The sequence below is a fragment of the Rhipicephalus sanguineus genome, chromosome 1 (genome assembly GCF_013339695.2).
Source record: "Rhipicephalus sanguineus isolate Rsan-2018 chromosome 1, BIME_Rsan_1.4, whole genome shotgun sequence".
NCBI lineage: Eukaryota > Metazoa > Arthropoda > Arachnida > Ixodida > Ixodidae > Rhipicephalus > Rhipicephalus sanguineus.
This window is the reverse complement of record NC_051176.1, coordinates 93,082,925-93,100,483: the sequence shown is the minus strand read 5'-3', so window position 1 is coordinate 93,100,483 and position 17,559 is coordinate 93,082,925. Positions and strand designations below refer to the sequence as shown.

General features: G+C 46.2%; 2 protein-coding genes across 2 annotated transcripts; both read right to left on the bottom strand.

Moving 5' to 3' along the window:
- Positions 1–10,204: 10,204 nt before the first annotated feature.
- On the bottom strand, positions 10,205–10,759 carry LOC119373231 (ras-like GTP-binding protein Rho1). Its single transcript, XM_037643278.1, has one exon. It carries the CDS (start codon positions 10,757–10,759, stop codon positions 10,205–10,207), a length of 555 nt encoding a protein of 184 aa, XP_037499206.1.
- A 5,187-nt stretch (positions 10,760–15,946) lies between these two features.
- On the bottom strand, positions 15,947–16,360 carry LOC119373109 (ras-like GTP-binding protein Rho1). The gene has a single exon (XM_037643187.1). It carries the CDS (start codon positions 16,358–16,360, stop codon positions 15,947–15,949), a length of 414 nt encoding a protein of 137 aa, XP_037499115.1.
- Between the last annotated feature and the right edge of the window lie 1,199 nt (positions 16,361–17,559).

Here is a 17,559-nt window from a genome sequence, read left to right as displayed (position 1 = left end):
AGTATTTGAGATACAGATACAAGATACCACAACGCTGATTGTATCCGATACGGTGCATTCCAATTGTGTATTAAGATACTTCGATACATTCGGAAATTCGTTATTATATATCTGTATATACGGTAATGTATCACTTAACGCCGGTGCACAAAAATGTTCGCTTAAGAATTTATGAACTGCGACCAATTTTGTTTAATTTGAATAAAATGTCTGTTAGTAGTTCAAAAGTTTTGTATTGCTTGCTCGAAGTATATCATTCATTCCGGAGCAACTTACTGGGGTTGCTTTAGCTGCTTAACATGACACGTCCCTCTTTATATACTTCGCTGATAGCGGTTTTTGCTTGTCGCTTTTGTAATTGGGGGGAGTCGCTGCTCTGCTTGCCGACCAGCTAGCGGGTTGCCATCTAATCACAAGAACTTCAATGAGAAGCTTCCGCACACAGGTGCAAATACCGCTGTGGAGTACTACCTTGCCCGTAAACGTACCACGGTTTTCGCAATACCCGATCAGCGGACAGGCGACATCAGCAACAACGCTAGTAGCGACATATTTTGCGACTCATCGTGTTTACGTAGAGGACATAAAACTGCAATAAATTTTATATTCTACATATCTGCTGGCGTAAAGCTTTCGTAAGCGACGTACTCAGTAATGCGCTATCCTTTAACGAATTTTCTTCTATGAGAGGACATCTGCAGCTCAAAAAACGTGTCACGTGTCAGACGTATTCTATAGTCGCACAAAGCGCCGCAGGACACAGCCGCTCTTTACACGGTATTGCCATTTAGAGCTCCAATTACTTCGTGATTAGTGAAGACTAAACAGGAAAACAAATGCAACTACGTAAAATAGAAAAGTGGTTCCGTATCAAACGCAGTGAATATGTATAGAAGCACGATACACGAGACACCCCGAAGAGTTAATAATAATTGTTGCGTTTTATGTCCCAGAACCACGATATGATTATGAGGGACGCCGAAGTAGAGGGCTCCGGAAATTTCGACCACGTGGTGTTCTAAAGCTTAAATATAAGCACACGGGTATCGAAATGCGGCCTCCGTGACCTACGGGTCAGTATTGAAGCACCATAACCACTACCGCGGCGGGTAACCCCTAATAGCTACGACAATTAGGCATTTAAGGTAAGACCACAGAAAATCCGCTGCCTATGTAAAATAGCGAAAACCTGCCCATTGGCACGCTCATTACAAAAACGGAGCATTTTGTATAACAATGTTTCTCCAACCCCTTTGCTAACATCTTTGAGATGGCTCCCAATATTTTACGTTGTTATCATGAAAACTCAATTTCGCTATTTTACTAAGCAGTAAGCTGAATTTTTGTTACTGTATACTCCAAGCACGCGCAGAGTATTATATATTTGTTCGCAACGTCACCTTGACATAACAGTAAACTTAAGTGAAATATAAGTCTGTAAACAGTAGCAGGAATGATGCAGGCAGCTAAATGTAAGAATAGAGCAGAGAGCTTACCTCGCCAGCACGTTGAATAAATATTGCCGTAAGCAGACCCGCAAAAAGCAATACAGAGACATAGGTAATGTGCGGGATGAAAAATGACAGTTTAGAAAAAGCTTGTGCTAACAATCAAATTATGATTTTGAGAACTCATTGAATAAAAGAAAAAACATGGCTGATCCCTCCGTCATAGGAATCGGTATAACACGAAAGTGAAACGTGTCTTCACAGAAGTAGTGCTTATTGTGTAGTGATATATGAGAGCTTGTACAATGTATATTCGTGTTTGGCAGCTATAGCACCGTTTGACGTGGATGCACCCATGTTGACAGCATGTCTCTATCGTGACGACTAACGCCCATGATCATGATTAAACCGTTGTGGTAGCTGACGGTGTGAACATATATTTGGGCACAGCGAATCGTGAATCCCGCGTAAGGATGATATCAACAAGCTCATAATCAACACTGGTACCCGGTATGCACTTCTTCAAAGCGTCGTCAATTAAGGAGAGAAACGGCACGGGGTGCGCTTTCTAGTAATGGGTAGCCGACGCCTGTGCTCATGCATACATAACACACACTGCGCTTCAGCAACACGGGAGGTAGAGGTTCATGGCCTGAGCCGCAAACGCGGGAGTCCCGCTGGCCTCTGTCTCGCAGGCTCTGCTCTCGCTCCACCAAGGCACGACATTCGCCCGTCGAAATAGCGTGCTTTCTGCAACACATATTGCAGCAGTTTTGTTAGTCGGTGCTCTCGCAAATGAAGCAGTCGGCGGCGGAGAAATCCCGTTGCTGCACGTGGAAGCTGCACTACTCCTATGAGCCGACGCACGCTAGCACGAAGCCAAAGGCAAAGAACGTAACTGCGTCAAGGGTGCCTCGGCGACGCCAGCGCGGCCAGTCTACCTCTCTGGTATCGAAGGAAAGCTATGATTTTTCAAGGGCTCGTTTATCTTTGTTAGGCACAATATTAATGAGAACTAACAGACAATAACGCCAAGGAAAGTACAGGGGGTGTTATCTGTAGTATTTAGAATGTAAATGTGAAGAAAGTAAAGTGGACGAAAAGATGACTTGCCGCCGGCAGGGACCGAACCTGCGACCTTCGAATAACGCGTCCGATGCTCTACCACTGAGCTACGGCGGCGGTCATCCTCCCGTCCACTTTCTGGGGTATATATGTTGATTAAACCTAGGAGTGTTAGTCAGCGCCAATCGCAGCCATGGCGGCGAGTGTGGAACACTCTTTTTTTGCCTCTTGGCGTCACGTAGCACGTGATCTTTTTTACGAGTTGGCAGCTGACCAATAATCCCTCGCATACTACCTGAAGGCATTAAGTCTGCCAGGACGAGACCCTTGCTATGAATGAAGGAAAGCTATGATTTTTCAAGGGCTCGTTTATCTTTGTTAGGCACAATATTAATGAGAACTAACAGACAATAACGCCAAGGAAAGTACAGGGGGTGTTATCTGTAGTATTTAGAATGTAAATGTGAAGAAAGTAAAGTGGACGAAAAGATGACTTGCCGCCGGCAGGGACCGAACCTGCGACCTTCGAATAACGCGTCCGATGCTCTACCACTGAGCTACGGCGGCGGTCATCCTCCCGTCCACTTTCTGGGGTATATATGTTGATTAAACCTAGGAGTGTTAGTCAGCGCCAATCGCAGCCATGGCGGCGAGTGTGGAACACTCTTTTTTTGCCTCTTGGCGTCACGTAGCACGTGATCTTTTTTACGAGTTGGCAGCTGACCAATAATCCCTCGCATACTACCTGAAGGCATTAAGTCTGCCAGGACGAGACCCTTGCTATGAATGAAGGAAAGCTATGATTTTTCAAGGGCTCGTTTATCTTTGTTAGGCACAATATTAATGAGAACTAACAGACAATAACGCCAAGGAAAGTACAGGGGGTGTTATCTGTAGTATTTAGAATGTAAATGTGAAGAAAGTAAAGTGGACGAAAAGATGACTTGCCGCCGGCAGGGACCGAACCTGCGACCTTCGAATAACGCGTCCGATGCTCTACCACTGAGCTACGGCGGCGGTCATCCTCCCGTCCACTTTCTGGGGTATATATGTTGATTAAACCTAGGAGTGTTAGTCAGCGCCAATCGCAGCCATGGCGGCGAGTGTGGAACACTCTTTTTTTGCCTCTTGGCGTCACGTAGCACGTGATCTTTTTTACGAGTTGGCAGCTGACCAATAATCCCTCGCATACTACCTGAAGGCATTAAGTCTGCCAGGACGAGACCCTTGCTATGAATGAAGGAAAGCTATGATTTTTCAAGGGCTCGTTTATCTTTGTTAGGCACAATATTAATGAGAACTAACAGACAATAACGCCAAGGAAAGTACAGGGGGTGTTATCTGTAGTATTTAGAATGTAAATGTGAAGAAAGTAAAGTGGACACTCGCCGCCATGGCTGCGATTGGCGCTGACTAACACTCCTAGGTTTAATCAACATATATACCCCAGAAAGTGGACGGGAGGATGACCGCCGCCGTAGCTCAGTGGTAGAGCATCGGACGCGTTATTCGAAGGTCGCAGGTTCGGTCCCTGCCGGCGGCAAGTCATCTTTTCGTCCACTTTACTTTCTTCACATTTACATTCTAAATACTACAGATAACACCCCCTGTACTTTCCTTGGCGTTATTGTCTGTTAGTTCTCATTAATATTGTGCCTAACAAAGATAAACGAGCCCTTGAAAAATCATAGCTTTCCTTCATTCATAGCAAGGGTCTCGTCCTGGCAGACTTAATGCCTTCAGGTAGTATGCGAGGGATTATTGGTCAGCTGCCAACTCGTAAAAAAGATCACGTGCTACGTGACGCCAAGAGGCAAAAAAAGAGTGTTCCACACTCGCCGCCATGGCTGCGATTGGCGCTGACTAACACTCCTAGGTTTAATCAACATATATACCCCAGAAAGTGGACGGGAGGATGACCGCCGCCGTAGCTCAGTGGTAGAGCATCGGACGCGTTATTCGAAGGTCGCAGGTTCGGTCCCTGCCGGCGGCAAGTCATCTTTTCGTCCACTTTACTTTCTTCACATTTACATTCTAAATACTACAGATAACACCCCCTGTACTTTCCTTGGCGTTATTGTCTGTTAGTTCTCATTAATATTGTGCCTAACAAAGATAAACGAGCCCTTGAAAAATCATAGCTTTCCTTCATTCATAGCAAGGGTCTCGTCCTGGCAGACTTAATGCCTTCAGGTAGTATGCGAGGGATTATTGGTCAGCTGCCAACTCGTAAAAAAGATCACGTGCTACGTGACGCCAAGAGGCAAAAAAAGAGTGTTCCACACTCGCCGCCATGGCTGCGATTGGCGCTGACTAACACTCCTAGGTTTAATCAACATATATACCCCAGAAAGTGGACGGGAGGATGACCGCCGCCGTAGCTCAGTGGTAGAGCATCGGACGCGTTATTCGAAGGTCGCAGGTTCGGTCCCTGCCGGCGGCAAGTCATCTTTTCGTCCACTTTACTTTCTTCACATTTACATTCTAAATACTACAGATAACACCCCCTGTACTTTCCTTGGCGTTATTGTCTGTTAGTTCTCTGGTATCGAGACGCTTTAACCATGACCTCTGATATCGCACGAAATCTCGGAGTAAACGCTAGTAAGTGTCGATCGCGAAGCATTACTTCTTTTCACATCTCACAGATGGCGGCACCGCCCCGCTCCGCCCGCCGCGAAAGAGAATGTGTGAAAGATATAAGGCGCGTTCGCGCCGTGTCTAGCATCTCCCGAGTTAGCTTAGTCGGTAGAGCGTCGAGCGCTTGCCGTCGCGGCCGCAACGTCGTGGGTTCGATTCCCAGCGGGGTATCTTTTTCTTGGTTTTTTCTTTCTCACCCGTTGGCGTCCATTTTATCAACGTCATATCCGTGACGGATGTACTTGGTGGACCCCGGCATAAAACACTTTCGTGTTAAAAAGAGACGTACGCCAAGATAGCTTCTGTTAAGTGAATGCTTGTTCTGTTAGATCCAGCATCGGTACCGGTGGTGCTATAGCTGTTAGAATGTTGTCTGCATGTAAGTCAGTCTCATTCATGTAAGTCAAACTTGCAGTGACGAAGTCCTTCAAATCGCCGGTGTGTGAAATCCATGAGGCGCAAAGAAATCCCTTTTCTTGCACTCTTCAGATTTCATAACGAAGCACAACGCAAGAGAAGCTTCGACAACGACACTACAGCGGCATCAGAATTTGTGCAAAAGACACCGCACGCATTGGAGTACGCGGCACAGGACAGTGGCAAACAGCCAAGTGTCATAGCGCTGACAAAACTAAAAAGAAAAAAAGAGACCGTGAAAACAAAGGTCGTCTGGGCGTAGAAGCTCGCGCGTTTGTCTGTCGAGAAGACGCTAGCGCAACCACGTGACTCTGCTCCCTCAATAGGTATGCTGAGAGCTCATCGTCCGCCCTCGGTGGGAAACTCTGGCGGAAAGATAAAATAATCTCACTGTCTTGAGTTTTAATCTGGTGGCTTAGTGGGAGCAGTATCAGCTTGAGAAGCGGAGGTCAACCAACGTTTATTGTTTCGCACCATGGGGTTGCGATCGCAGTATCTTGTATCTTAAGATACACGACACAGTCTTCAATGTATCTGAAATACAGATACTGATAGACGTCTTGCCAGACGTATCGCGATACAGATACAAGATACCCAAAGAGTATCTAAAATAGTATCTAAGATACATGTATCTTCGATGCTGCTCAGCACTGCCAACGAACCTAGGGCACAACAACTATTTTGTAGCGTTATCTACACTGGTCTAGTCCAGGCAGTTTCGCGTGGCTCCTCAGGAGCTGTGCTGCGCATGCGCGAGGATCAGTGATGTCACGCACCGGAGCCGCCACCTCCCGGGCACTCCGCCGCTGCCCCGCGCGACTCGCCGCCGCCGGTCTGAGCTTTCCAGAGGAGTGACGTCGTAGCCGTGGCAGACGTATTGGCGCTGGAGCGCGCGCAGCTATTCGCCTTCGCTGTGCAGTCGCCGTCTGACACTGCGCTGAAGCCGCGTGATAGCGCCTCTGACTGGCGTTTGCCAGTGTGCTATAGCCATGGAGAAGGAGAGCGCAAATGCTGCTCAACGGCGCAGAAGAACGGAGAAGCTTAACTCATCGGATCCCGAAGTAGTTGCCTCGCAAAATAGATATACATGTGCCACATAATACGCATACCGTGTGTGTGTGTGTCATTGGAGCAGCAGTAAGCATGATTATCAAGCTAATTCTAGACAATCAGGAAAGCTAAGATTAATTAGCTGACCTTTGCTAACGCTACGTTATCCTGGCATAGCCGAGCTAAGCCACTGCAACATATTTTAAAATTTTTTGAGCATAAAACACGGGCACAAAAGATAGAGACGTAGACAGCACAAGCGCTAACTTCAAACCACGTTTATTTCGGAACACGCAAAAATATATACATCACTAATCACAACAATCTCAAGCGCCTGGCTCATGACATGAAAATTCTTTAGACTATCAAGAAACCATTTCGTGTGTGTGTGTGTGTGTGTGTGTGTGTGTGTGGTGTGTGTGTGCGTGTGTGTGTGTGTGTGTGGTGTGTGTGTGTGTGTGTGTGTGTGTGTGTGCGTGCGCGTGTGTGTTCATGGGAGATCGCGCAATTGCACCCTCAGGAAGAAAGTGAATGCCCTAACTAATGCACAAACTTTACATGAGTCACGATGTACAATAGTCATTGATTTTTAAATAGTTGCTAAGTTCGTCATTACCTTCCTCTACACTGCGCAGAGGCGCCGATGGGACCGATGATACAGGATGAATAAGCTAGTGGTTACCCTGTCCCACCGTAACTTCGTTCTCTGCCAGTATCTTTGCCTCAGAAATTCCCTAGCTGTGAATATACCTCGGATCGGCTGTGTTTAACTCTTCGTAAAGAATTAAAGTGTATAAAAGTGACCCCGAATACCACATAACTGCGTTTTTCATAGGGAAAACCGCTATGCCGCTGTTGTGCGCACTAACCGCAGAGAGCACACCAACAAATCGGCTGCTTGTTTCTAAATCGTCGTATGTGCAATTAGTAAACAGCGCTTGACATTCTTTTCAGAAACTTTCTAACTATTGGAGAATATTATGACGCTAATATCACAATACATCAATCATGAAAACAGATGCTCGCTTCTAGAAACCTGTGCGACGATTCAATTATATTCTCATCTGGCAGTAATTAGTCGGTGCCCAATATCAGCGCAAGTACATCTCAAGTAATTAATAATGGTTTTAGGAAGGAAGATGAATTTTAAGGGCAGTTTTTCTTTGTTAGACGCCATATTAATGAGGACTAACACACAAGAATGCCAAGGAAAGCACAGGAGATATTTATAGTAATTAGGATATAAATGTAAAGAAAGTAAAATGGACGAAAAGATATCTTGCCGCCGGCAGGGACCGAACCTGCGACTTTCGAATAACGCGTCCGATGCTCTATCACTGAGATACGGCGGCGGTCATCCTCCCGTCCACTTTATTAGGTATATATGTGCATTTAAACCTATAGGAGTCAGCGCCGATCGCAGCCTACCGGTCCCTGCCGGCGGCAAGTTATCTTTTCGTCCACTTTACTTTCTTCACATTTATATCCTAATTACTAGACATAACATCCCCTACACTTTCATGGGCATTATTGTGTGTTAGTCCTCATTAATAATAATTTTAGGGGTTTTACGTGCGAAAGCCACGGTATGGTTATGAGGCACGCTATAGTGGGTAGCTCCGGGAATTTCAGCCACCTGGGAATCTTTGACGCGCACCTAAATCAAAGAATACGGGCCTCTGGCATGTTGCCTCCATCGAAATGCGACCGCCTCGGGTGGGATCGAACCCACATCTTTCTGGTCAGCAGCCGAGCGCCGTAACCACTGCACCACACATCTCATATTTATTCATAGGCAGAGCTGTGAGCCGAAGCTATATCTCACTGTGGCCTATACTACTGTGCAAGAGAAGGTTAGAAAGGGCGGGTGAGGGAACATGAGAGCGAGGCAGAAACAGAGTGATGAGTGGAGGTAATGGAGACAAGAGAGTGCACACATATGCAGATGCTCAAGCTTGCGTCAACCCTTAAGCGAGCTTTTGCGTCGTCTAGTGGTGTTTAAAAAGGCGAAAGGCTTTCTTATATCTGTGGATGTATTGTTTTTATTCAGTCAATTCAGGACCACGTACAAAAAAAAAATGTTCAGGTAGTGTTTTATAGTGGCGCGTTAAGCCATGAGAACAGCTACTGCGCAATTATTTCAGGCACCTGACAGTGTACATAATCAGGCCCAGTGTGTCTGCGTGTAATGCGTAGGGCAGATAGCCGGTTGTGTATTACAGGTACAGAATAGGCGCCAATGAAAGGGCAGCATAGTTGAAGACTACAGAGAATTCGTTGGTGTGATGAAACATTGAAAAAAAAAATTCCAGACATAAAATGGAATCAGCGGGCGCAAGACAGGCCCAATTGGAGATCACCTGGAGAGGCTGCTGGCCTGCAACGGACATGGGCGAGACCAATAAAGATGATGGTGACAACCAGAGGCGTGAGTTACGGGGACAGGAGGGGTTGATTTGAAGTAATAAAATCACAGTTTCGTAGCGAGAAGGAAACAATGAATGCGATAGCAAAAAAAAATGTAATGTTATACGAAGCAAGGCTAGCAGCTAACTCTTTTTGATCCGATCTAGCGTAACTCTACAAAATGCTGGTGTAAGGGAATACTGCCGCTCCAGGGAGCGAAGCGGTTTTCGTGCGGTCTTTCGTCTAAACGCGAAGAAAGCGGGCCGTTTTCTGAAGTCTGCCAAGATAGCGCGCGCCAGCGCTAGCGACCACGCCCTCATGATCGGAGTTCGCGGTTGCTGCTCGAGCGACGCAGCACCCCCCCCCCCGCCTCCTCTCCGGCTCCCTTCATGCTCCTTCGCCCGACGAATCTCTCTGCTTGAGGAGCAATCGACGGAAGCGATGGACGGCGTAGTAAAGGCGGCTGCAGCGGGATGCCGCCACTTGCCCGCTCCCACGCTAGCGATCACACTAAAAGAAAGCCGCGCGTTCAAAGGGAAAAAAAGGAGAAACGAGTACGAAAGGAGAGAGAAAGCGCTTGAAGCGTGCGACAAATACCGCGTAACTCCGCTCGTAATTAACGGATTCTATAAATTTTTGCGGCAGTGGATTCGTGAGGCAATAGACTATTTTAATGGTGACATTCAAAGATTACTTGCAAAAGTGTTGTAGGGCCCCTTTAACGTGGCCAAACACCGATCTGATATTGAGGCACATTGTAGAGGGTGTCTACGGAGCAGTTATAATCATGTGGCGCTCGACGTGCTACTAAATTTCAATGCGCAAGGGTTTCGCATTCACTGTCATTGAATCGCGGCAGCCCTGTCGGAATCAAACCCAACGACACAGCCCCTGGGAAACTGTAGTGAGTGACCTCTTGTTGGTTGACGTTATAGTACTCTGCAGCTGCTTTCAATGCTACGAACAACCTTCCTAAGTTTCCTGAATGCGCAGGGTAGTGCACCTAGCGTTGTTGGTATCGCACATGTTAAATAATGTGAATAAGACAATGAAGTGAGAGAAGCTCCTCCAGCCTCCATCTGGCTTCTCACCGGGGACTGGATGAAGTTTATTTTATATCGCAGAATAAATTTAATATTCTACGGCCTCTACACCTGTGTAAGGTTGCCGTCTTCGCACTATCGCACATCTCCCACACACCATCCTTGGTCTTGGCAGAGGACTCCAGGTGAGCCGTAGGCGTTGTTCCCTTCTGTCAAGGCACGTCCTTCGTGATGAGTAGCGTGCTTCTGCATCGTCATGGCTGGATCGGGTAGCGTGAGCAAGAAGTTGAAGGAATTCATCATCCATGCAAGCATGACGTACATGCTGGGGCAGAAGTGGCGAACCTCAGGCCTCCCTGACTCCGAGTTGTCCGGGAACTTTCGCAAGTCGATGCTGAAGCACATCAAGACCACGTCTCTGTCGCGGTGCCACGGAGGTCGCAACCGGTCATAGTCCTCCTGCCCCGCTGTGTCCCACAAGGCCACGCCAAGCCTGACCTCGGTGGTGTTGACGTAGTTCTCGAAGACGGTGGGAACAGAGTCCTCCGCAAGCTCACCATCGCTGCGCACCCTTAGAAGACGCGTCTCGCTGGCCTCAACATCTCCGACGATCACAAGTTTCTCTTCTGATCGCGGCCATCTGTGGTCTTCTGTGGGAGCTGAGTTGTGCTTGTTGGTGTTTTTTCTCATCACTTCGGCGCCCCCTTAGGGTTAGGCAGATTCCGTGGCTTTCCAGAGTGGATTCGCTTCGTTGAAGACGTTTAAGATTACATTAGCAGTAAACACCGCCATTACAACTTTATATAAGCTTCAGAAAAAAGCGAGAAGAAAAAGGAAAGTCAAACGTCTGGATTAGAGAACAGAACGCTCTAAAATAAACTGAGCTATGTTACACCTAACATTCAAATCTTTTTCTCTCGTAGGAAATTGCATACAGCGTCGAAACATCCTGTGGCTAAAACCAAGTACGGTAGCACCAATGAAAGAACCACCGGAAGTGACCAAATTTATTCCCATCTTTCGAAGGGATCTTCTAGTAGTCTTTTCCTTTGGATTTTAAACCTGCGGCACTCCAAAAGAAGTGACCAGAGATTCCTCTCCATGCAGTGAAGGCATAAAGGTGACTGAGCCAGACCAGACCTGTGAAGTAAAAGTTCAGTTGGGGGGACTCGACATCGTAACCTTGTAACTGAGATTTCTTCCTTTCTAGAGGAACACCATCTGCTCTTCCAAGGAAACTTCAGTTGCGGGAAGTCTGATGAAAACACCGGAGATTTGTCGAATGTATTGGACCTTGTAAGCTTTTTCAAATCTCGCTGCGTGACATATGCCGACGTTGGCAAATAGACATAACCGGCCTCGAGGGAATACTGCAAGTGAATCCGCATATTCATTGAGTATCAACCTTTGTGGCCAGTACCCACACTAATCGGATAAGCCGTAATGTCTTGATTAGCGAATAGAATGTCTCTAAGGTACTTGACAAATTTGGTGCTCTTAAGGAAGAACAACAGAGGGCTTCAGTAGAATAACCGCTTCCGACAGGCACTGAGCAATTTACGCAATGCTAAGACTATAGCCAGCAATTCAGCCTGGAAATAGGTGTATAGTCGTAACCGAATTGAGAAAGACCAATCTAGAGAGAATGATGCGATTTCCCACCCCTGCCTTTTCTTCGCAAAGAAGCATCAGTCGCTATCACAATGTTTGTTTCCAGATTGGCCAAATGATCTTCCAAAATGCCGTTTAGATATCGATATGGCACTGTTTAGCATTCTGTGGATATGTCGTCAAATTCAATCCTAATCGTTTCTACAGTGCTGAGTATAAGTACTTCATAGAGGTGAACTTTAATGGTCCAAAAGTCTTTGTGTAAAATGACTTGGGGCAGCGTAATCTAGACCATTGGCGGTTAAAGAATGAGGCCGGCTGATTAATGAAAACATACTGTGACCTCCTCTTCTTGGAAACATTACTTCAAGAAGAAAAAAAAATCCTATGGTTTGCACTGAGCGATTAAGCTTAATGGCGCAGAGTAATTACCTTTTTATGAGAAACACTGCTATGCGAGATCTGGTTCATAACTACAAACAGGAATTTTTAAAATGTGAAGAATAAGGCTGAGTTCGGGTAGATGCATTGCTGCTCACAATGGCGCGACAACGCGAAGACAACGAAGTTATGGGGGAAAACGGCGAAAACGAAATGGAAGAAAAAAGGCGTTCACTGTTCTCGCACATATCCCCTGAAGTCGGCTGCGCCCAGTGTCTGAGGTACAAAAACAACTGAAAATTGTTAGAGTCAACGATCGAGTAAGTACAACGGCATTGGATAAGAAAGAATGTTATCAGACATCAGTTAAAGTGTTCAACGTGGTAATATGTGGTGAAAAAGCGCCAAAGCTGCAGGAAAACAAGGAACGAAACATACGCTGTTCTCGCAACTCAGAATTTTTCGTTATAAGCGATCGAGTAAGTACCATGGCAGTCCATTTACAAAAATAGTGTTACCAATGGTACTGGGTGACGGTGTTCGATGTGGTAATGTGTAGCCAAAAATTGTATAGCTTATCGGCACAGTACGCAAAATCTGAGGCTTTGTATATAAAATGAGCGAGAGCCGATGATGTGCTGGGGATGTTGATTGATCAAGCCAAATCAACGTGCGCCGGAACATTTAATGGATTGAGTTTGTTTTTATGAAAGCGATAAGTGATCGGCCGTGAAAAATAAACATGACTGCGAAAGAATACAGGCGGTTCAGGAAAATATTAATTCGGTACTTAATGTGCCAAAACCACCAAATAATTTTGGAGCACGCTGTATGGAGAAGGCCTGCGGATTAACGGTAGGAATAGGGCGCCAACGAGACAAACACAAGAAGTGACACGGACGAAAGCCTACTGACAACTGATTGTTCATTCGAAGAAAACAGTTGTCAGAGATCAGTTGTCAGTAGGTGTTCGTCCGTGTCATTCCTTGTGTTTGTCTCGTTGGCGCCTCATTCCTTCGGTTAACATGCACCAACTAGCCCAACAAAAAGTTCAGCTTGTTTACGGATTGATTATAACCATGGTAGGTTCTACACACTCCTTTATACAGGGTGTTCTTTTACACAATACAGATTTAAAAAAAATCCTATGAGAGTAAGGCTTCTGTCGTTTTCGTACACGATCTCTACGTTTAGCGAAGATACTTTGCCCCAGATGAACGGACACTGTTGCGACTGATTAAGAAAATGCCGTTAATTAACTTTTTAGTTATTGACTTGAAGACAGTTGTTTATATTAAAAAGTTGCAGTGCATGCCAATTTATGACATACCCATTTTTTTAGAAATCACAAAAGTTGCGCGTAATTCGAGATATTCATAATCGAATTTTAAGGATGATATCGAAACTGATCGCGCTCAGCGCGCTCGAAACGCGCCCTCTCTTTACGTCAGACCGGAACAACCCGTGACATGCAGTGACGAAATTCGAATAAGGCGCGCCGTGGCCGTTTCTTTCCTTGAAAAGTGGCAAGTCATATCTCTTGCGCTAGCGGACCGCCTTACCCTTGCGTGCGGTGTTTGGCGCTTATCTGTTTCTGTCGAGCTGTGCACAAGAAAACCGAAATATCAACTTTTTCTTTCTGTGTGAAGCATAAAACTCGGGGCCAGCCACTGCGGTGCTTCTTGCAGACAGGCGAAATAGTTTCTCCCGCCTCTTTACAGTTTAAGAAAGAAAGAGAGAAGCCCTAAACATCGCACCCAAGGAATAGGCTCTTTAGTTGTGCATTCCAGAACGCTTGCAGATTTTCCTGACCAGATTCTGCTTTGACGCACCTTCATTCAAATTTCATCACTTCCTTGTCACGCGTAGTTCCGGTCTTACGTAACAGAGGCCGCGTATCCTGCGCGCCGGGTGCCATCATTTTCGATATCGACCTTAAAATTCGCTCATAGATAGTACCTCGAATTGCATGCGACGTTTGTGATTTCGAAAAAAATGGGTATGCCATTAATTTTCACGCACTGCAACTTTCTAATATGAATGACTGCCCTCAAGTGAATAATTAAAAAGTTAATTAACAAGTGTTTGTTAATCAGTCGCGTCGATGTCATTTTAGTTGCGGCAAGGTATTTCCGCGTCGATATAGTGTTCTTGTGCGAAAACGACAGCGTCTGAATGTCACAGAATTTTTATCAAATATCTGTATTGTCTAAAAAAACACCCTGTATAAAAAAGTCACAGTTTCGCCTCATGGGCGAAGGAATTCATGCGATAGCAAGAAATTCGAATGTCACACGAAGAACGAGTAGCAGCACCATACTTGCAGCGCGCCGCTGAAGCACAAAGAAGGAAGCCCTAAAAGAGCGCACAGGCATGCACAGGGCAAGCGTGAGTTAACAACTGTCACAGTTGTTGCGTCTATGTGCTTGAGCGACGCGCTGAAAGTGTCGACAATGTAGAATCAGACGCTCTTAGATATTTCTTCTTCTTTTAAACTGCGGCGCGTGGAGTGACCCCCTGCGTCCACTGCCACGCGGGGTCGTCTGATGCAAGGTGTGCCCAGTGTTCGTTTGTTTTTTCCTTTCATGTCATGAGTGGGTGCAGAAAATGACCACTTTGTCCTGCGCGTCTCAAGGGCAGTATTCGAATTGAAAGAAAATTAGGAGCGCTGCGTCTGCAAGTGTCGACAGTGGAGAATCAAACGCTCTTAGATATTTCTTTTTTTTGAACTGTGTCACGTGCAGTGACCCCGTACGTCTCCAGCCACGCGGGGGCGTCTGATGGAAGGTGTGCCTGGTGTTCATTGTATTTTTTTTCCTTCCACATCACGAGTGGGTTCAGAAAAGGGCCATTTTGTCGTGCGCGTCTCACGGGCAGTTTTCAAATGGAAAGAAAATTACGAGCGTTGCGTAATCGAAAACACGCTCACAGTTCTCCGAGATTTGCTTACCACTCGCGGTACATGGTGTATATAAATAGCTCGCCGTTCTTTCGCCGGCGCATACATGGCGTGTGGTTGAGTAGTCTAATGCAGCGCTCTGGGGAGCGAAGGGTTGCTGGTTCGAATCCGCGGTCGGGAACTTCAGAATCTTTTTCTTCTCCTTTATTTTTCTTTGTGCCTTCTATATATATATATATATATATATATATATATATATATATATATATATATATATATATATCCGGGGAATGACGGTGACGGCGGCAGCAAAAATCAGCCCAGTGTCCATTTAATTGCTATCGCAATACACACGGGTATCGTATTCACTCACACTGAACTACGGCGGTCCGTTCAGGATCAAACGCAAAGAAACAACAGCGTACTACGGCAGCGCTGGATTCCTTCTTCCTTCACCTTACGGTACGCTTCAGTAGCTCCCTATTTCTGAATTTTATTTGTTTAGACTACGAATGAGTTACGTCTAAACTATTTATTTCTGAACCTATTCCTTCAGGAAGCTAATTAATTTCCTTAATGAAGGCACCATCCGATTCATGGCCGATCCCCCGGGGTGGATTGCGCCAAGTGTCTGAGGAACACCAAGAACATTTGTAACATATAAACCTCCCTAAATTTCCAGGAGGCACGTGATAGCGAACCGAGAGCTGTTGGCGGCGCGAACATTAGTAGACAGATTTAGTTGGGCGTCCGCAGCAGCTCTGTGGACGCAGCCTGCCAGCCATTTCCTATGGCAGGCTGCGTCCGTAAAGCTGTTGCGGACGCTCAAGTAAATCTGTCCATTATGACTAAGATACAGGAGCGAGAGAACACCATCCAGCCCCCTTCTGGCTTCTCACCCGGGACTGGAAGAGGTTTATTCTATATTGAGGAATAAATTTAATATTCTACGGCCTCTACGCCTGGGAAAGGTGACCGTCTTTGCACTATCGATCCCCTCGCGCACACCGTCCTTGGTCTTGGCATTGTACTCCAGGTGAGTCGTCGGCGTTGGTCTTCACCGACATGGTGCGCCCTTCCTCAAGAAGAGCGCTCACCTCTTTCGTCATGGCAGGATCTCGCAGTGTGAGCAGGTCGCTGCGAAGGTGGTTCTTTCTCGCATAGATGGTGGACACGCTGGGGCAGAAGTGGTGCAGCTCCGGCCTCCCCGACTCCGAGTTGTTTTTCAGGATGTAGGGCGAGTCGATGCTGAAGTACATCAAGGCCACGTCTCTGTCCAGGTACGACGGAGGCCGCAGCCTGTCATGCTCTTCTCCCGCTGTGTCCCACAAGGCCCTGCCAGCCCTGACCTCGACGGTGGTGACGTAGTTCTCGAAGATGGTGGCCACAGTGTCCCCCATAAGCTCACCGTCCCGGATAAAGTTTCGAAGACGCGTCTCACTGCCCTCAACATCACTGACGGGCAAAGTTTCTGATCGCGACCATCTGTGGTGTTGTTTTGTTTTGTTTTGTCACTTAAAGGAGACTGGCTCATACCCACGAGGGGGATTGGTCACATTGTCAATTATAAAGGGAAATGTAAACTCTATGAAACATCAAAAAAGAGAGAAGAACGAAACGCGATATAAATAAAACGTGAAAGAGTTAAGAAATTCAAAAATTAGTATAGGATAAAGATTGAAAAAAGAAATTTAAAAAGGAAAAAAGTTGGTTTCATTGGTCGGTAGCACTAGCAGCGTACTGTTCGGGTCGCTTGAATGAATTTGTCTAGCGCAGTCATAATAGCAGTGCGGCTTGCCCCAAACTGATCGGCTCCAAACGAGAACAGGCTAGAAGTAGTGAATGGTAAACCCTGCCTACCAGTCGGTATTTCAGGAAACATTCTACGGAGTGAAGCGAAATGGCGGCATGATAAAAAATGTGATCTATCGTTTCCAGTTCGTTGCAAACTGCACAGAGATTAGTAAGTGACAAGCCAGATTTATTAAGATATAATTTAACCGGGGAACTCTACAGCGAAGTCTTGTGAGGGTCACCTCGCATTGACGTGAAAGGCATTTGGCGGTGTTCTATGGGGACTATAAGTGCCGGTACTCCTCTGATTGTATGAGAGCTGTTTCAGTGTTTTTTTAATAACAGGCGTTTGAATCTCTCTCCTGTAACGAAAGAAAAAAGTAGTGCTGCATGTAACGCCGGACCATCTAAAGACGCCGTAGCGAGTGAGTCAGCTGCTTCATTTAGAAAGATTCCAGCATGCCCGGGGACCCATACCAACCGAACATCTGATATGCTACGTGGTACAAGGCTTAAAAATATCCTGCGTAGATGTGCTTGATTTGCGGACGTTAAATGCGTACAAACCGACAAGGCATCTGTAATAATGATAACTTGCGATTTTTGAGAATTTAGTTTTCTAACACCCAATGTGATTGCCATAAATTCTGCAAGAAATATTGGGGTCAAGTCGGGCCGTCGGAGAGCAAAAGACCAATTGAGCTGATGGGAAAAGATGCCCACTCCGGCCTTCTGAAGATTTTGCGTTGCTTTCGTAGAAATTACAAGGTGAGCAGGGAATTGACCGAGGTTATCTTGAAGCAGA